This window comes from Myotis myotis, unplaced genomic scaffold, assembly GCF_014108235.1.
Source record: "Myotis myotis isolate mMyoMyo1 unplaced genomic scaffold, mMyoMyo1.p scaffold_m19_p_11, whole genome shotgun sequence".
Classification (NCBI taxonomy): Eukaryota; Metazoa; Chordata; class Mammalia; order Chiroptera; family Vespertilionidae; genus Myotis; species Myotis myotis.
Window position 1 is genome coordinate 32,143,065 of NW_023416315.1, and position 21,294 is coordinate 32,164,358.

Here is a 21,294-nt window from a genome sequence, read left to right on the forward strand (position 1 = left end):
AATAATTTGAATGTCAACAGCAAGGGTTTTTAGCAATTGTGGCACATTCAAGTGATGGAATTCAAATGTAGTCATTAAAATGAATAACTTAGAAAAAGGTTAACAACATGAATAGATGTCTATAAAATATAGTTGGTGTAGTTTTTTCTTAAATGGTACAAATAGCGATGTTTTCTTTTATTTAACGAAATGAAAATATATATTTAAATATAATATTTTTAGAGTGGTTATCTCTGATAGAATTATGTGAAATTTTATTTATTCTTATTTTCTTAAAATTAATATGTTACCTGCATAATAAAAGTTAAAGGAAGAAAAAACCTTTGAAAATGGATTTTTATGTATATAACTACATAATAGAGTATTGAACATCTGTCCTTCACTCTGAATCAATAGGTAACTTTGCGAGTTGATCCTTGTACCTGTGTCAGTACCTGCCATGGATGCAGTGTTTTCTTAGCAGCAAATTCAACTCTGAGCATTGAACTGTCCCATTTGTTCCGTGTCCTCTCACAGCTGCTGTCAGCAGAACATTTTGAAAAATGCCATTGAAGGTGGAACTTTTTCCTGAGAAACTAAAATTTTCTCAGACATTTATAGTTTAATTTTTCTTTCAACAATGAAATCAGACATCTACCTTTGTGTGGTTTTGCAATTGCTCTTTTATGCAATTTACCAAAAAAAATGCAGAGGAGGTTATTTGTATAGATATTTTTTCCGGCTACAAAGCTACTTAAGACAGGAGCAACAGTACAGTTTTTTAGTCTGAATGCATCACACAGGCAAACAACATTTTTTAAAATTAGGCAGCACTATATAGAGGGTTATTCTGCAGAGTAAATATGAGAAGATGCAATGTCCCTACTGATTGCAAATTCCTGAAAATAGTTGAGATTTCAGGTATAATTAGTAATGTAATTCTACTCACAGTTTAAAACATCACAATGGATTTGAGAGGCTTAAGAGCTCAAGCCTTCCTTTTCATCTCTTGCAATGCAGTTCTGTCCCTATTTAAGTGTGATTTAAGTGTGACTGGTCTTCCTTCATGTATGAGTCTACCTTCACTATAGAATCTACCATTTTATTCAGAAGAAAAAAGTGCATTATATTCCCAAGTTACAACCCCTCTATGAATCTCTTTGGACCACTTCTCATTGGTCTAGATAAATGACCCTCTCCTTTCAGAGGAAGACATGTAGAGTTTATATACACATCATGGCTATACTTTTTAAAATGTTTTTATTGATTTTAGAGAGAGAGGAAGGAAAAGAGAGAGATGAGAAAGAAACATCAATAGGCTGCCTCCCAGATATACTCTACTAGGGATTGAGCTCCCAACCCAGGCATATGACCTGACAGGGGAATCAAACCGGTGACCTCTTGGTGCATGGGACAACGCCCAACCGAGTCACACCAGCTGGCCACAGTGACTATACTTTTTAAAAATTGTGATGATGCCTACAAGGATAATTTTTAAAATCATACCAAAGCTCTATGAATATTTATGAGAGGCAGAGATCCTTTTATGTCCTCATGTTTGAAGAATTTTATTCATTAAATGCAAAGCTTTCCACACTGCAGCCATCCCTGCCCCACAATGATGTCTTAAAATGCACCTTCTATTCTATGGGTTGGCTTTTTACTAACTGTCCTGGTACCTGCATTGATAGGTATGCTTTCTTGCAGATGCATGCAGAACACAGCGGATGGCCCTTCTGAGCATGTAGAGGATTACCTCTGTGACCCAGAGGAGATGCCCCTGGGTTCCAGAGAGTGCAAATTACCGTGTCCTGAGGACTGTGTGATATCCGAGTGGGGTCCGTGGACTCGATGCACTTTGGTGAGACGATTAGCCACTCATTCACATAGAGGTTGCTTAATTCATTACCACTAAAGTTTTTTTTTTGCTTTGTTTTTTGTTTTGTTTTTTAAATATATTTTTTATTGGTTTCAGAGAGGGAGAAGAAGAGAGAGATAGAAACATCAATGATGAGAGGGAATCATTGATCAGCTGCCTCCTGCACGCCCCCTACTGGGGACCAAGCCCGCAACCTGGGCATGTGCCTCTGACCGGAATCGAACCTGGGACCCTTGAGTCCACAGGCCGACGCTCTATCCACTGAGCCAAACCGGCTAGGGCACCACTAAAGTTTTAAAGAAATTATTCTAAATTACTTACCAAATTCCCAAAGCAAGGTGTATTTTCTTGGCTACTTCATTCTATGACTGTGCCATGTGAAATCAGCAATATTTCCACTCACACTAGAACAGTTTGACCTCTTGCAAGCTTTGTACTCCACCATCCTCCTAACCCAGCACAGAAAGCCTGCAGATGGGCTTACAAATACACAGCGGGTTAAGAACTGCAGTGGTGATAATGACTCCCTCCAGGTACGGGGACAAAGAATAAACCTCTAGTAAAAGTACTTTAATGGTGTCAGGTTATTGTCATCCCTTGCTTTTTGCCCAATCCATTTTACTTAAATTGTAGGAATAATCTTTCACCCAGTGGGGGTTCTGCAGCAGGAGTATTGACACTAAAGCACAAATGATCCTGGAGAGAGAGAGTAGAAAGAAGAAAGCTGCACGTCAATGAATCTCTTTCCACACACTGACTCTGTGTGTCTTTGGGCCTGGGAAGCCAACTGAGAGTTTCAAATCACACAAAAGCTTCTAGATTTCAGCAGCCCGTAGGGGCTCTTCCATGGGACCCTGGGAAGAGAATCGTTTGAAACAGAACTGGCTGATGATGTAGAAAATTGGGTTTACCCCTGGGCACCTTTGTAAAGCTGCACATTTCAAAATGGCTTCAGAAGCATAGGGAAACTGCATGAAATGTGGAATTAATTTGCTGAGATACAATACAGAACAGCTTCAAAACATTTATAATTCATGTTTTCAAGGAAAAATTAAATTTCTATTTCAGTGTTAACATTACTAAAGGTGCTGATTAGCAGCCAAATGATAGAGCAGGAACAAAACAGGGCTAGCAGTTGACTTGGATGCAGTTAAATTGTAATAAAGAATCAACTGTTTCACAAGGGTATGCAAATGATCTCATTCCATTAACATCAGGTTTGAAGTTACTGCTCTTGTTCTTAGAAGCCAAATGCTTTCAGAACATGACTGTACCAGTAGGAAAATGCAAGCCAATCTTTTACCTGCTTGTGTATTTCTGTGCATATGTATATGTGCCTTAGGAAAATAAGTATCACTAACAGCTAGTTACTTACAGTTACCCTTAAAATGGTTTTTTGGGACCAACAGACTGTATTAGATAAGTAGGTAGGTAGGTAGATAAGTAGGTAGGTAGGTAGGTAGGTAGGTAGGTAGATAATGTCTGTATTCGTGATCTACAATAATTAATATGGCCATATGAATGTGTTTGTGTACCTATGATATGTGTCTATTAATATTTGACACATAGACTCTTAAGCATCTTGTAGTTAGATCAGAAGCTCACCAACACTTTGATCACACAGAAGAAAATGAAGTGGAATGAGATTGTTCCAGTTAGTCAGTGGCCCCAGCGCACTAACTCCTGCTCCAGCGCTCTCCCTAACACATTAGCCCTCATGTGCCTGCGTATTCACCTTTCTGAGGAGTTGTGTTATTCTCTGTCAGCCTTGCAATCAAAGCAATTTCCGGCAAAGGTCAGCTGATCCCATCAGACAACCTGCTGATGAGGGAAGAGTCTGCCCTGATGCTGTTGAGAAGGAACCCTGTAACCTGAACAGAAACTGCTTCCACTATGATTATAATGTAACAGGTAGGTGGATCGTCATCTCATCACAGAGTTAAAGGCCGAAGCCTGCGTGTGTTAGCTTAGCAGCGATCCGTGAGAATTGTTCATCTCCGTCTGTGTGCCTTTTGGACATGCTGCCAGAAATTGTTCTTTATTAATGACAGAGATATTTATCTACTATATTTTTAATAAATATCAAGATACAGGTAATGAAAATATCACACAAACATTAGCCCGACAGTAGATTGTGAATAGTCTGATTCGTCCTATTTAAGACATCCTCCCACTTTGGGAAGGTGTGACTAAGGTAACGTTCCTGTGGGTATCAGGTTTACTGAAAGAGGCCTTTCTTCTTCAGGAGTTGTTTAATTGCGATAACGTACTGTGACAACAATTCTTTGTGTGAGGGCCCTTCATAAGCATGATTGATCCAATGTAAAAACAACAGCAAGCCCACCCTTGCCAAAAAATATATAAATATAACTATTTCAATATGATCAAAGGTGCAGATAAAAATGGGAGGTGATTATTTTTTCAGGAAAAAAGGCTTATTTTAAAGTCAATTTTTTTCCTAATCCTTGCCACTTACCATCAAGGTACATACTGTAAGAAAGAAGAGTTGTTGGTGTATATGGCTTGGGGAAACACTGAAGCTGATTTTGGAATTTTTTCAAGTAATTTTCACAGTGATATAAAGTACAGAAATGGTACAATGATACGCAGCAGTCAGGTTGGTTTTTGTTCCTTTTGATTTTTCTCTTCAGTTTTCTTTGATGACACAAGGAAATTGCAGTTCTTGGGGATATGCTAGGTTACTCTAAAAAGAGAGATGAAAGGATTCTTTTGAAAAAGACATGAAATGAGAGAATTAAATAAATGTGACCAAAAAGATTTTGAAATAAGTGCATATTTTAAAACATTCTAAGTATGGAAGTGAAATACAGTGTTTTATTCAAACATAGCCCAGTGCAAGTACTATCCATTAAAATTATGATTATTTTGCTAAAACAAATACAACGTTAAAATTGAAATTTCTGCTTTTATTAGGAAAAAAACATTTTTAAGTGACTTTTGATCTGCAGGCCAACCCCATTTTTACAATATCACCAAATGGCTATCAAGACGGTCAAGTAGACATCTGCCTTCTAGAAAAATCCCTGTAGCGATATGCAACCCTGGCAATTCCATCTGACTCCTGATACGTTCAGAGCCGGGACCCATATGCTCTGCATGTGGGATGATTGATTGTGGGGCTTAAGAAGCAGTTGTGAATTAAATATGGGATTCGGTCATCAGAGTTTCATTTGAAATCTGTTTCATGTATGGCCTTCTGTTCTGATGGGCTCTCTTCCTTGCAGATTGGAGTACGTGTCAGCTGAGTGAGAAGGCAGTTTGTGGAAATGGCATTAAAACAAGGATGTTGGACTGTGTTCGAAGTGATGGCAAGTCGGTTGACCCGAAATATTGTGAGGAGGTGAGGGGATGCTGTGTTATTTCTTTGTGAGTAAATTCTTTCCTAATAATTTCCATTCATGCTGAGCCAAGTGACCTGTGCACCACGCAGCTCGTTGCCAGCAGATGTTTTGTTGTTTTTTTTTGCACTATTCAAAGGCTGTTAAGCACCCTCTTGACAAGAGACACTATCCAACATTACTGATTTCTACACATAATTTCCTGTATTTTGTTCTGCTTGGAGCCCAGAGGTATGCTAATTACCTTTTTCTGAAAGAAATGCTTGGGGAACAATAAGTAATCAAGGTGAATATAGGCAATAAATCTTAATCAGACTACTCATCATCTTTGTAATTTCATTTGAATTTTGTGTTGCCTGGGACACCTGCCAAGATCCATCATTCATTCTCTCTGTTGCTAAACATTGATCGCATGTGGTTTTGTAGCAGATTTTGATATTAGGATCTGATACCCAGCTGTGAGAGTCTAAGCACTCAGGTGTGGAGGAGAGAGAGCTTGGAATTCAAATAAGGGAATGGAGTCTGCCATTAGTATCTTTCAGGTACAAAGAATAGTCATTCTAAATTCTTCAATTTGCAAAAATAATGTCATCATTTCTAGATAGGACCCTATGCAATGTGAGAAAACAGTTGTTGGCTTTTCTTAGTTTTCAGGAAGCTACACTTCACAGTTTAATTATATTGTCTGGTTTCCAGACGAAGGGTACTCACATTCCTGAGAAGTTTAGACTCCTGCGTCTGAGACAAACTGGGTTAAACGTGAACCAAGATAAACAGAAGCCTCGATATGTCTAGAACACACAGGAAGAACTTATGACCTCATTAGGGCTCAGTAGACATGCTGACCACAACCTCTGACTGCACACCCTGGGGGCTGCTATATGCCCACAGTAAGTTGTTCTGACTCCTAATGGAAAACTCGAGGTGGAAACATGTTAATCCATTTGATACCTTTATCACATAGACCTAATTTAATTTCTTCATGTCTCTGTCCATGTGAACAAAGCTCCCAAATGTGCCGGACACAAGTTGTCTAGTTAATAAATTTCTCTCACTATCATCTTATAACTTAGTCTATTCATACTTTCGATTTAATTAGAAATTATATATCTGAATCACTTTTGAAACTAATAACATTAAAGTAATGGAACCATTATTAAAAAATAATATTATTATTAATGAATATTATTATAGTCATATGCTGGCTGCAGAGTTTTCTGTGATCTGCTTCTAGTTGATTAACATGTCTCTTTTCTTACAAATTCGCATATAAATGCCCTCCTGAGTCGGAATGTAATATACAATGAGTAAGCTCTGAGAGCTTTTGAAAGCTAAACCCCAATCATATAAGACCAATTTTAAAATAGCTCATATGACTACAGGACAAAGGTACAAAAAGGGTCCTTACTTCTAAAGTAAAATTTAAATAAAAACCTGACAAATAACTAATTTTAAGAATCCAGGAGACTAGATAAGTTTACTCTATGTACAAATATTGTTATGTTTGAATACTGCGATGACAATTAGGGACTTAAATTATAACAGTGTAGCAAACGCTGTCTTCAGGGAGAACAGTACTCCTCGCCGCAGGAATTGAATTAAACAACTCATATCCCATTTAGCCATCCCCATGGATGCCGTAGGATTAAATAACAGCCCTGAGAAAAGCTGGCTCTCTCTTTAACTGTGGATGGATTGCCTGCCTGGTAATACGTGTGAAAACCCCGCATTCAGTGCAACAGCAGTAGCCAACTCTTGCTGTTTCTCTAACAGCTGAAAAGAAAAATGGCATTACTACCCAACAAAGAAGAAAATTGGGGTTAAGCCCATCCAGTATTTATACAGTATTTTTGTCTTTGATGTTTTTCAGACATTTACTCACCTGATACCTAGTAATTGGTTTCTCCTTTCCTATTCTTTGATCCCTGAGCAGATTTTTTTATTAAACAAGTTTATATAAATGGTGATGATAGATAGATAGATAGATAGATAGATAGATAGATAGATAGATAGATAATAGGCAGAAAAAAGAAATGCAATAAGTGTAAAGAAAAAAGTAGGACAGGGTTAAACTGTCTCAGTAATGGATACTCAGAATATCTGTAAATAGACATCCTTTTTAATTTTCTAGTCAAATAAGTTAGTAGTAATCCAATTTTATGATTCAAACCCTCTCTCTTTGAAAATGCAATGTACCTTAACTATAACACATTATTTTTATCATATCACCTAAGACTCTAATCCAGGGGTCTTTAAACTACGGCCCGCGGGCCACATGCGGCCCGCCGAAAACATTTATCCGGCCCGCCAGGTGTTTTTGCTGCCGCTGCCTGTCCTGCTTAACAGCCGACTCATCCCGGGCCTGCAGTGCGCATGTGTGGAATGTCTGAGGGACAGTGAACTGGCCCCCCCTGTTTAAAAAGTTTGAGGGCCTCTGCATCCTTAGCCTCCCATAACTTTAAGTGACTTGGAGACTTTATGTAAGTGATACGGTAAAAATTTTCATACCAAATGCTCCTCTTTGTCAAGTATTACCAGTGGAGAATACGCGGGAGCTCCTGCAGAGGCATGTACACAAATCCTTGATCTGAGCTTCTCTCAGTGGGTAACTTAGAGCCAAGAGCTATACTTGAACCACAGCATAACATTTCAGAAAGTTTTTCTTTTGCCACCTCATAATCTTTCATACAAAAATAAAAAAGGTCTAGAAAATCCCAGGGAATATCAAATTGAGAAACTATATTCTGCCCTAGCCCGTTTTGCTCAGTGGATAGAGCATCAGCCTGTGGACTGAAGGGTCCCAGGTTTGATTCCCGGTCAAAGGCACATGCCCAGGTTGCCGGCTCCATCCCCAGTAGAGGGTGTGCAGGAGGCAGCCAATCAATGATTCTCATCATTAATGTTTCTCTCTCTCTCCCTCTTTCTCCCTCTCCCTCTCCCTTCCTCTCTGAAATCAATAAAAATATATATTTTTTTAAAAAATTACATTCTTCTAACATGCACTTAAATTTTTCTATTTCAATGCTACTTTGTACCTTAGACTTTCTAAATGTTTGCATATATAGTAGATGAGTTTGAAATCTCATCTTATATTTTAAAAGTAAAATATGTGAATAAATGTTGGAACTCAGTGCCAATACAATGGCACGATGTTATTTTCTGATGAGAGACTAAAACTAAGTTGAATTATATCACTGTTAGCTTGAGATCAGTTTTAGAAGAAAAAAATCTATGTAATTAAAAATATATATATAAAATATTAATCAAAAAAGTCTAGTGACCCAGAGTTTTTAGAGAGCTAGTGTGCTAAAAACTGATATTTTTTAGTATTTCAATACTAAATTATGTCATTAGTTTTGAGTAGCAATTTGTCTTGAAAACCTTTCCCTTTTGCTTTTCTGTTTAACATGCACATATAAAAATAAGTTGTCCCAAAGATACAATTACAGATGTATATATTGATGACATTCTTGGTTTTTAACTAATGGAAAATAGTCATCCTTACACTTATTTGTTCCTCACTTAGAGAAACTCAACCTATTTGGAGATTAAATCTACTTTTATTCATTGCATATTTGAAAAGTAACACTATATAAGTATCTCAAGTAGGTGGTTTCCTCCATTTAACCTATGACCTTAGCTCCCATTCTCTATGTTTTTAACGGTGTGAGTGTTTTTCCTCTAGACATCTTTTTATTCTATTAGGCATCTTACTTCTTCTTCCTCTCTTCTCTCCTTTCCTGTCATCCCAACTTCTATCCCTTCCTTTCTTCCTCCTTCCATCAGCCATACCTTGTGGCCATGCCTTCATGTCAATGCAAACAGATCTGCCTCTGTCCTTTCAGCTGGGCCTGGAGAAGACCTGGCAGATGAACACATCCTGCATGGTGGAATGCCCTGTCAACTGCCAGCTGTCCGAGTGGTCCCCGTGGTCCCAATGTTCTCAAACATGTGGCCTCACAGGTTAGTTTGTACCTTCATTAGCGTTCAGCTGATGGCCAAAGAATCGGAGATAAAATGTCCCTCTTGCCTTCAGTCACATCAAATAAACTTCAGTAAGGTCGGATCAAGGTGTCTTTCTTTCCAAATAACCTGAGACTTAGTTGTTCCTCAGATCTCCTCAGGAGAGTCTAGCACACCTTCTCCCCATAAAATACCTGCTGCGCAACAGTAGCATATCATTAACACTGCGTCCCTCTGTGTCTCTTAAAGGGAAAATGATCCGAAGACGGACAGTTACACAGCCCTTTCAGGGTGACGGAAGACCGTGCCCTGCCCTGATGGAGCAGTCCAAGCCTTGCCCAGTAAAGCCCTGTTATCGGTGGCAATATGGCCCGTGGTCTCCATGCCAAGTGCAGGTATCAAATCCCAGGACGGTGTGTGGAAATGTGTGTTCTTTATGTGTGGAGACAGTTTCGGAATTTTCATTTTTCAGAATGTTTCCTCTTGAAGATTCTAGGAGCCTAGCTGTTTCATAACTACTTTAATTAGTTTGGATAACAAGCACTCCCTGTCCTGTATTTTTTTAAGTCATTTGGAGACTGATTCGTTTTAATGAAAATTTATTGGCCTGCTTTTGGCTAGAAAACAAATACATTGTTCATCGTATGCTCCTATAGGACTTCTTCCCTAGGGTTTCAAGTACTTCCTTAACTGCTCATAAATCAAAACCCACAGTGCAGAGATGACTGTAAGTGATGAGCTCACTAATGAATTATTTTTCTTTTCCTAATTAGTTATTTCTTTCTTCATTCCAGGATGCCCAGTGTGGAGAAGGGACCAGAACAAGAAACATTTCTTGTGTAGTGAGTGATGGGTCAGTTGATGATCTCAGCAAAGCGGTGGATGAAGAGTTCTGTGCTGATGTTGAACCCATTATAGAGGGTAATAAAAAAATGGTCTTAGAGGAAACCTGCACTCAGCCTTGCCCAGGTAACAACAGCAAAACATCATTTATGTTTTGATCATTTCTTACCTGGTCCGGGACCAAGATATATAGTCTGAGTTAAGGGATGTCACCAGGCCTCAGTACAATAATATCTGGTAACAGGCAGACACTGTCATGTGGATGGAGGGGGGGCATTGCCTACTTACTGCCAGGTAGGGGTGAAGTCCAGGACCCCCATGTGGCCAATGTGGACACCCCTCCCCCTTAGAGTTTTAACATCTGCAAGGAATGGTAATAAAGGCCTTAGGCTCATGTTTGACAGGGAAAGTATGAAAGAAAAGTTGAGAAAATAAGAATGGAAAATACAGCTATTTAGGATGTCTAGACAATAAGAATAGAAAATAAGAGAAGCAGCATTTAAACACACAATAGCTAAAGAAAAATTTTAATACTTACAATGAAAGCTTCTTCTGGGTCTTAAATAGGATCAACAATGGATTCATACCTAGGTACACTGTAGTTTAAACAGAAAATGTAGAAAACTAAAGAATTATTAAAGTATTCAGAAAGAAAAAAAAAACACAGATTACCTGCTTTTGGAAGACAAAATTAGAATTATAGCAGAATTCTTCTTAGTTACAATGAAAGCCAAAAGACAATGGAATATACAATCACGTGTCACTTAACAGTTGCGGATATGTTCTGAGAAATGCATCATTAAGGGATTTTGTCATCGTGTGAGCATCACAGACTGCACTTACACACACCGAGGCTATGTGGTAGAGCCTGTTGCTTCTAGGCTACAAACCTGTACAGCACGTTGCCAGAGGAAATTGTAACATAATCTTATTTTTGTACCTAAATATACAAAAGGCCCAGTAAAAGTACTGTGTAAAAGATTTCAAAGGGCACACCTGTACAGTGCACTGACCCTGAGTGCAACTTGCAGGACTGGAGCCTGCTCTGGGTGAGCCAGGGAGTGAATGTGAAGGTCTAGGACATTACTGGACACTACTGTAGCCTTTATAAACACTGTTCCACAAGTCCACCCCTGCTTCCTTCTGACAGGGTCAGATATAGAACATCAAAGCTATCAGTGCTGCTCCATGAACAGGGATGTGGGCTGAATTGATTGAAAATGTTGAGGAGAAACTGTTAGGCAAGGCATAAATAATTCACCATAATAGTGACTGTCAGGGGGCAGTGAAAGGTGGCCGGAGGATCAGTAGGAATGAGAAGTCAAGATAGATAAGGGAACTTTGGGGGTGGTCATGGCCATGTGGTTTGGGTTGGAGCAGTGGTCTAATTAAGGAAATTGGTAGTTTGCATAAAAATAGAGGTTGTTTAACATGGAGAGGATGTAGAACTGAGGACTCAATATTTTGACTCTGACAATTTGTTCTTGGTTCCATTGACCCTTTCTAACCCAAAAAGCTCTCTCTGGCATTGAGTTGATGGAATAAGTAAGACTTATCTATGCTTTACATTATTACAACCTGAGAATATTTCCAAATTACAGGGACAGACTGGCTCCACACTATCACAGAAAGCTTTACTAAGCATCAATGGCCCTTAAAACTTGTTTAAAGGTAGCTCCTGTGTCCTTGTGTCCTTGTATAAGATCAACAAGAATTTACATCTATGCACTCTGAAGACCATCAGGCTAAATCTGGAAGGGTTATAGTGCCCTTTGAATATGTTGTGATAGGGTGACAGGCTCCGTGCTGACACAGGTCAGTGATCGATTGTTTGGGATGTAATCTGTACACTCAAAATTGAGGTGCTCGTGAGTGAGAGGGAATCTGTTGCCAAGCCCCACAGATATTGCTCCCCTCAAAGAAAAAAAAAAATTTCCTCCTGAACCATATATCCTTCCATTTCTTACAGGAAATTCAGCTCCATTAGAATCTTATGGGACCACCATCGTATATGCGGTCCGTCGTTGACCGAACCATCGTTATGCAGCATTTGACTATATTTGAAATGTGATGGAAAATAATCATCAACCTAAAATTCTGTCCCCAACTAAATTATCATTCAAGAGTGAAAAAATAATATTACAGAAGAAAACATTGAAAGCGATCATTCTGATGCAGTGTTGGACAGGAGGGGTGCATGCAATAAAATGTGGAAAGCAAATGTTGTGTATCAAATAGTAAAAAACTAACTGGCAGACAGTGATAAGCTAATATTTAGGAATTTGGGCTTGATACAGAGAACTTTAGGGTAGATAGAAGGTCAAAATAAACTTTAAATCAAGTATGAGCCTAAGGCTTTGGGAAAGATATGGAGGCAACAGATGATTAGTGGACTAGAAGAGAACAAAATTAACAAAATTGAAAGTGCATTACCTATATTTTACTCTCAAATGGAAATTTTTATTCTCCCAATTTGCTTATAATAATGGTAAGAAAAAAATATATCTGTTAAGAAATGTGTTACTTTGAATAAGATCTCAAAAAAATAAAAATGAGGGTTTGGTAAACAAATAATGATTGGGCATAAAATATATTTTCCATATAAAAAGGATATAATTTAAGAAAGCTTTAAGGAAGGATAAGTTACAATTTTTAAATTTTTAAAATAGAATTAAGTGTCTGAAAGCTGAAAACGGTGACAAGGGTTGCCCATTCATTCACTCATCAATTAACTTATTCTCTAATAAGTAAATTATTTGAGGTGATAATAATGGCAATTTTTATAGCTTATTATTAAGATGAACTGAAAATTGAACAAAGCAGTAAATAAAATAACCCCTGATACCTTAAACTATGTGCTAGACTTTAAAGGCATTTCTTACTGTGTATATGTAATAATATTTGCACACACTGATATTTTCATCTACTTACAGTTAAGAAAATTTTTTTAAAAAAATCTGAATTTCCGGACCTAGGCAAAGTGTTGCTTCTTAGACATTCCCACACCTGCCAATAATAACCTTTTCCTGATCCAGCAATTACCCTGTTCCATTTCCTGCTCCCCAACCTGGCCTGATTTCAGTCCAGGTCTCACACATACTCTAATAAAATCATTTTGCTTCACAGCAGACAGAGGTTGAGGCAACAGGTAAGGACTCTACACAGGACCAAAGACTGAACCTTGGGGCTTTGATGTGTTGAACAGCCACATTGTCAACAAAAGCTGACCGAAGCTAAAAGTTGGAAGATTTACCTAGTCCAACACCACATCTCCAGTGCCAATAATAGGATCATTGTTACACCCACAACATTGGGCAGTACTGGAATTCTTGCCAGGCATTAGCATATGCTTTATTGTGGAGCCTCCCCACTTATTTTCATTATACTTCCTGCAGCACAATCACCCACTTTATTATTCATCAAAAGTCATTGTAGACTAGGCACTGGGCTCAAGGTTGGAGATACATTGGGAAACAAACCTACCCTGTCCTCATAGAGTTTACCATCTTATGGGAGAAACAGTTGCTAATTCAATAATGACATAAATAAACATAAGATTAAAGTATGTGGTAAATGATGGGAAGGAAAACTGAAGTATCCCTTAATAACATAGGATAGGGCAAACACATCATTCTAATTAAAGTAATTACAAATCCGGGAGAAGGCTGTTGTTCTCTTATAAATACAATTTATTCATTTCAGTTCCTCCAGTGATAGTTTCCTTCAATGATGGGTTTTGAAAGCGAGCAATATCTGAATTAATGTGCTTTAAAGAGAGAAATACTGAAGTAGGAAATGCATTTAATACACTTAATTGTCATATCTTTGGCAGGCATAGTGTAGTTTATTATTTCGATGGTTTATATAGTCAAAATATAAAAATATGTTCAGTACAAGACAATGCCTCACTCTCATTTGCTGCTATTAAATCTTTGAGGCCTGACATGGATTATTTAGGGGGTTGTTATGGTATCATTCACAGACTATCATTAAACAATTTTTTGAGTTTTTTTAACAAAGCACATGTGTTGAGTGATATAAGCACATAGATAAAGCCTACTAGTGGAAAGATATGTTTATATCCATATAGTTTCCAATCACTGAGGTGAAGTTATATACATTCATAGTGACAGGAATTTTTCAATTTTAAAATTTATCCTGCATAATTAAAAATTGAGTTACCCAAAAGTAGCATTTCCTAGGGGATATAAATATTTCTAAAATGTTATCACACTACTTAAAAATTCTTACTAAGTTCTTTTTCCATAGCACTTCCAAAATTTATAAGAATTTTCTACCCTTCAGGATGACACTAGAGAATTAATGACATACTATAATAAAGTCTACAAAAGATCACCCCACTTCACTATTATATGTATGTATTTGTTAGTCAATAATTCATGTTTTTCTAGGCTTCCTTAATCATGGCACAAGAAGTTTTTTCATTAATCAAGTATCCAGGCAACTTTTTGCTAATAGTAGGCAACTTTAGCATAATGAAAGGCTATATGAATTATTCATGTGATATAGCTGGAATAATTAAAGTGATAAGAACCCATTGTGAATTTTTCTATCATAATTTATTGTATCCTCTGAACAATTATCATCCAGCAATCAGTCCTGAATAATGGATGTATATATGGGAAAGGTGCAAAAGGTAAAATTCATTAAGGTACAAATCCTCCCTGTTCTCAAAGTGCTTGAAGATATTGATGTTAAACACATGATACACTATGGCCCAGCAATTCCACTCCTAAATATATACCCAGTAGGAATGCATGTATATAACTTCAACAAAAGATTCATACTAAAATGTTCACAACAGTAATATTCATAATAGGAAAAATTTACAACTCTCCACATGCCCATCAATAGTTGAATGGATATCTAACTTGTGTAAGTCCTACAATGGGAGGAAAGTATCGCAATAACAGTGAACAAATTAGAAGTACATATGTACATGCTGGACCTCACAAACAAGCATGAATGAGTGAAAGAAGCCAGTTGTAAAAACTACATGTCGCACAATTCCATATGTAACATGAGGGGGCTTTCTGAGATTCTGAGAATGCTCTGCTGCTTAATTTGGGTGTTGGTTACATGAGTATATAATCAGGTTGTGAAAACTCAGCTATCTGTGTGCTTATGATTATGTGCATTATTGCAGCATGTTATTCTTTAAACAATAATTGACAAAAAGGGAATGTGAATTAAAAATGTAGATCAAAGAAATAGCATGCATTATTGCCACTCCTGCAGCTGCTCATTTGGCTCTCAGCTGCACACCTCTGGGAAGAAATAGTCATAAAGCATAAATACCGCTTTCTCAGACTTAGACTTCAAGCTTTTTGAAATGATGAATATCTAGAAGACGTCTATGCGTATTTAGATTTTCTTTACAATGATAATGTAAAGAAACCTCTTTACATTAATTATTATTGTAAACCTCTTTACAATGATAATGACAAATGTGGTAGTAGGTTTTAATCAAGTATTTGCTGTCTCTTAAGAGGAGGGGAATCATAACAGACAAGCCCCTTTAAGCAGTAGTTTACATTTGATGGCATTACACAATGCATAGTCCATACCCATAACATCCACTCAGAAAATAACAACATTAATACAAATTTATAAAGTTACATACAAACTTGGAAATATCAACTACTTATCTAAATATTACAAATATGACCGGCATACCAACAGGCATTGCCTAGTGGGGTTAAAAATAAAATGACTATTTGGCTGGCTATTCTTATGGGTATGGGTATAAACTGCATACCTGTGTTTTGCAGGTGACTGTTATTTGAAGGACTGGTCTTCGTGGAGCCTGTGTCAGCTGACCTGTGTGAATGGTGAGGACCTCGGCTTTGGTGGAATACAGGTCCGTTCCAGAGCAGTGATTATACAAGAACTAGAGAATCAACACCTGTGCCCAGAGCAGATGTTAGAGACAAAACCATGTGATGGTAAGTGTATAATTCATGAAATATACTCATTTTAGTTTTTTGTTGATAAGCAAAAGCCCAAGATATAGAATTTTCTGCTAAATAAGCAAGTTTGCCAAGATCTCACTTAAGATTGAGAATTGCATTAAGGGTATGATTCTAAATTTTAAAGATTTATTGGAAGAAAAATATTGCCACTCTTCATAAATTAGATGTTCAATATTGTTAAAATGTCTTCCACTTTTATGGGCTAAAGAAAACTGAGACAATTAGGAGCTCATTATTTGTATACCTATAACACTTCTGATCATGTCTGAATCTAAAAATATACTCAATGTATTTAAATCAAGAGAATTAATAAATAAAAATTATAAACCTACAGCAAAATGAGAGATTTTACTAAATTTTCAGAAATTGATAAATAAAAGTACTGGTAAAAATTACTCTATCTGATACAAACCTATTTGAATATACATATCTATATGTCTGTATGTATATATGTGCATACGTATAGAGCCATGCACCAAATACAAGCAATACATGACATTTTTAAGAACCACAGAGCATAAAATGTCATAGTTTGGGAATACAAATGAAGTTTAAATGAAACAAAAAAAATTGCTGTGTAGTGGAGAAGGTAGGGCTCAGCAAACAACTCTCTCCTTCCTGCTTGTGTTTGAAAAGAAGGAGTATGGCATAGAATAGCAAATAGGAGTCAAAATATCGCATTTTATTAATGAAAAGTTGGAGGAGAAAGCTTAGAAGTTAGAGTAGCATGCTTAAAATGAAAGCCAAATGGTCTGAAATAGAATTATCTACCCTGTCAGTTAAATCTTCCCAAACTTACCAGATAAAACATCCCATGTGTCCTGGGAGAAAAAGGTCAGTGGTTACAATAAATGATGTAATTTCTAAGCCAAAGAAAGAGAATTGTTTACCCAAAATGAAAATTAAATAAAATTACACATCAATAACATTACAATTGAGAAAGAAAGCCTTCTGTAAGCACATAGAGAAGTAAAAACTGAAAAACCACACTTTCAGAATATTACATGTCAAATTTTGTATATTACTTAGAAGAGAACTGAAATTCTCACATGCTCAGATAGGGCGGAGAAGAGTTTAAAATGAGCTAAGCTTTTAACTCAATTAAAAAGAAGAAGAAAGAAAAGAGAAAAGAGAAACAGTGTAACCAATACAGATAAATACAAATTCACTGAGATAGAAAACAAAGAAGCAAGATAATCAACAAAATCAATAGCTTGTTTTTTACCAAACTAGCAAAATAGACCACCTCATGCAAAATCACTGAAGAAAATTGATATTGCTACAGATAAAATAGTGTTTATAAAAGTATCATTCTGTGAGTAAATTTTGGTAACCAATGTAAAAACTTAAAGACAATTTAGAATGTTATAATTTACCAAGAGTAATAGAGAAGTTAAACCATGGATTCTATAACTATTAAAAACTCAAATCTATCAAATATATACTCACACATGCACACAAAGTAAAACTTAAGTGACTTGAATTATGAGGTTTACCAAAATGTAAAGAAACATAAAACTCCTGTTTATGTGAAATCTTAAGAAGTAAAACAAAGTTGAGGGGGAGGGGGAGGGGGGGAGAATGGAAGATTTCCCCAATATGACACCAAAGACACAAACAAAAAAGGAAAAAATAAAAATACCTTTAAATTTAAATCTTCTACACAGTAAAATAGACCATAAACAAAGTTACTAGACAAGCCACAGACTTAAAAATGATACTCGTGATGTCAATTAATTTCAAAGGATTAATGTTTAGAACAATTGTGAACCTTTTCAAAATAAGACAATTTTATGCTCTTAGCACTTGAGGATCCCAAACTACTACATGTTTGTTAATTTCTTTTAAACTAGAGGCCCGATGCATGAAATTTGTGCAAGGGGCTTGGCCCTCACAGCCACGGCAGCTGCCTCGGTCTTCACAGCTCCAGCTTCATCCAGAGGGTCGTCTGGAAGGACATCCGGAAGGTCGTTTGGCTGTCCGGTCTAATTAGCATATTACACTTTTATTATTATAAATAATCATAAACCAACTGTATGTTACTAAAAATATTTCCTGAAAAATAACTATTTTCAAAAACAAAAAGAAAATAAGTTTAATGACAAGCATGTTCTTGTTTTACACTTTTCCAAATCTCTATAATCTGTAGCTTAAAGGAATACAGTTGGATTCCTTACCTGCTTTTGTTTAATCTATTGCAATTATAATTTAGTTTATGTACACAATTGGGCAAAAGTAGTAGCTTTACAGTTGTTCATATGGAAAATAATACAATAATGAATAAGTAATAGTAAAAGAGAAAACTGTTTTGCATACTCAACTGTAAACCTACTTTTGCCCGCCCCCCCCTTGTATATAAAGAAAATCTACCTAACAGGTGTCACCTGCACATGCTCTAAAAGAATGTCAAAGTTCCCTATGGTTCCTGGACCACACTTTGAGAGTTGCTATTCTAGAATAAAGAAGTCCCACTATTCAATAAGGGGGGGGGGGGGGAGTATAGATTTCAATAGGAAAAAGGCCAAAGGTATACATGATCAATTCACATAAGAGGAAATCTTAATGCCCCCAAACATCTTTGTTACTGTTTGATAGCTTTAGCAATCAAAAGACTGCAATTTAAAGTAAGATAGCTTTTCACAAGACTGACAAAAATTTTAAATCTGGAAATCATGAAGGTCCATGAGGGTTTAGAGCAATGGTAGCCCTATTCTCAGCTGGTGGGTATGTAAATGGCCTCCTTTTAGAGGGAAAAAAAATGACCTACATTTAGTAAAGTTTCAGCTATCCCTATAGTGATCCCCAGAAATGTCCCTTCTAGATAGTTACCTTAAGGAAACACCCAGAGGCTTACATAAGGCTGATCACTGAGGCTTGATAAAATAGCAAAAATTGAAAACAACCCAAAAGTCCACCCTTAGAGAAAATAGTGGAATAAATTATAGTAATTACTACCATGAAATTATATATAGAAGATAAAATAAACTGACTACATCTACATTAAAATCACATAGAAATAGTTCATCTGTAACATGGACTATACATTTTAGAATAATTCAGAATATGACACTTTTTAAATTTTGAGCCTGACTAAAAATAATACCTTATATAATTTATAGATATATATATATTTATAGTATATTTATATCAAAAGAATATAAAAGGTCACAGAAGAGTATCTATCTACTTCAGAACAGTGGGTGTTGCTGGACAGGCATGGAGGGAGATCAGAAGGGAATGTAATAGGACAGCAAGTTTATGTGTTATTTTGACTCATCAGCAAGCAAAAAAAAAGGCTAAAGCAAATATGGCTAATTAGATTGTTTACGTCAGATCTTCAAGATAAAAATGAATACAAGGTTTTAGAGGGCCATTCAGATTTCATTAATGGTTTGGTGTTTGACCCCAAAGAAGGCCAAGGAATTGCAAGTGTCAGTGATGATCATACCTGCAGGATTTGGAACTTGGACGGAGTACAGACATCTCATTTTGCTCTTAATTCCCCTGGAATGAGTGTGTGCTGGCATCCTGAGGAATCTTTTAAGCTGATGGTTGCAGAGAAGAATGGAACAATCCGATTTTATGGTCTTATGTCCCAACAGGCTATTTTATCTCTTGAATCAGAACAGATACCATTAATGTCAGCACACTGGTGTTTAAAAAACACCTTCAAAGTTGGAGCTGTTGCAGGGAATGATTGGCTAATTTGGGATATTACTCGATCCAGTTACCCTCAAGTGAAGAGACCTGTCCACATGGATCGAGCCTGCATATTTAGGTGGTCCACAATTAATGAAAATTTGTTTGCAACCACTGGTTATCCTGGCAAAATGGCAAGCCAGTTTCAAATTCATCATTTAGGACACCCTCAGCCCATCCTCCTTGGTTCAGTAGTCGTTGGATCTGGCCTTTCCTGGCATAGAACTCTCCCACTATGTGTAGTTGGAGGCGACCACAAGCTGTTGTTTTGGGTAACTGAAATGTGAAATAAATTTCTGTCTAGCTTGGATCTATAAGTTTTGCATTTTTGGAGAATTCCTTATTTTTATATTAAATATACTATAAGCTCTAGAAATAATCCCAGTTGTTTTTGTTAAATAAAATATTAATGGTTTGGAAAAAAAAAAAAGCTCTGCTTCCTTCCCATTTGTTAAATGGCATGATACGTAATTGAAATTTTTTAGTTATTCTCTATCCTTGTCTATATGTTTGATATTTCATAATGTTTAAATAAAATTAAAATCCAGGTTTGCATGAGATAGTATAACAGCAGATATGGAAAATTACTTGGGATTAAGGTGATATCTGGAATTGCGTAACATATGGCAACTTGAGGAAAACAAATTGGCATTCGCATCATTTGAGATGGCCTTCTTATCACTTTTCAATTGCTTATAAATATTTAACTAATACTCTATCACCATGATTATCCTTCTGGACAGCACAATGCTTCTGTTAATGTATATTGTCTCCCTGCAGATGGACAGTGTTACGAGTATAAATGGATGGCTAGTGCTTGGAAAGGCTCTTCCCGAACTGTCTGGTGTCAAAGGTCAGATGGTGTAAATGTAACAGGTAAACCTCCAATTTCTCTTTGTTCTTTGAAAGTTTTCCTGTAACCCACGTGTAATAGGTTAGAGAAAATAATTAGGACAACAAAGACATTCTTTCAGGATTCAACACATGATCGGATTCAGGACACCTGAGCTGTATATCTGTCTGGGACCAATGACAAATTACTTTCTTTTTTAATGTTTCAGTTAAATTCTCCCTCACCCAGCCATTTTAGACATTGGTGCTAAAATTTATTTAATTAAAATATTGTCTAACTCTAACAAATGATTATTATAAGTAAATAATTCTCAGATTGTTTTTACTAGAAATGTACATATTAATAACTCACTACATGATAAGAAATAATCAATTTTTTGTTGACTATATCTGCTTCTGTGCCTTAAAATGCAATGCACTCACAGACCAAAATATTTTCAAGGGAATATCCTATATAATAAAAGCCTAATATGCAAATTGCCTGAATGGCGGAACAACCGGCAGAACGACCAGTTGCTAAAATGCATGCTGACCACCAGGGGGCAGATGCTCAATGCAGGAGCTGCCCCCAGCCTGCAGGCCCCAGGCCAACCAAGTCAGGTGCCAGCAGGGGCCCCCCAATCACCTTGCTGGTTGCCACACAGATCAGCCCTGATCACCGGCCAGGCCTAGGGACCCTACCTGTGAAGGAATTTCATGCACTGGGCCTTTAATGATTATATAAGTT

At 36.8% G+C, this 21,294-nt stretch overlaps 2 protein-coding genes across 5 annotated transcripts in view; both read left to right on the forward strand.

Moving 5' to 3' along the window:
• THSD7A (thrombospondin type 1 domain containing 7A) overlaps nt 1-21,294 on the forward strand; it is a 319,576-nt gene that overhangs the window by 289,549 nt on the left and 8,733 nt on the right. For 3 of the 4 annotated variants that reach the window (XM_036328030.1, XM_036328032.1, XM_036328031.1), the window contains 8 exons: nt 1,687-1,840; nt 3,625-3,769; nt 5,104-5,219; nt 9,063-9,180; nt 9,430-9,575; nt 9,975-10,149; nt 15,816-15,989; nt 20,496-20,591. In XM_036328030.1, the coding sequence (XP_036183923.1) occupies nt 1,687-1,840; nt 3,625-3,769; nt 5,104-5,219; nt 9,063-9,180; nt 9,430-9,575; nt 9,975-10,149; nt 15,816-15,989; nt 20,496-20,591 (1,124 nt within the window). Of the gene's footprint in view, nt 1-1,686; nt 1,841-3,624; nt 3,770-5,103; nt 5,220-9,062; nt 9,181-9,429; nt 9,576-9,974; nt 10,150-11,992; nt 14,523-15,815; nt 15,990-20,495; nt 20,592-21,294 lie in introns of those variants that run through there. The other variant, XM_036328033.1, reaches the window with a different exon arrangement.
• LOC118666523 (nucleoporin Nup37-like) lies at nt 16,744-20,025 on the forward strand. The gene is made up of 2 exons (XM_036328966.1): nt 16,744-16,850; nt 19,297-20,025. The coding sequence occupies exons 1-2, from the start codon at nt 16,744-16,746 to the stop codon at nt 20,000-20,002; spliced, it is 813 nt and encodes a 270-aa protein (XP_036184859.1). The 3' UTR covers nt 20,003-20,025.

Coding starts and splice junctions, on each gene's coding strand:
- LOC118666523 (XM_036328966.1), top strand. CDS start 16,744: ATGCTTAAAATGAAAGCCAAATGGTCTGAAATAGAATTATCTACCCTG. Junction 16,851..19,296: donor ATGTGTCCTGGGAGAAAAAG/GTCAGTGGTTAC, acceptor TTGACTCATCAG/CAAGCAAAAAAAAAGGCTAA.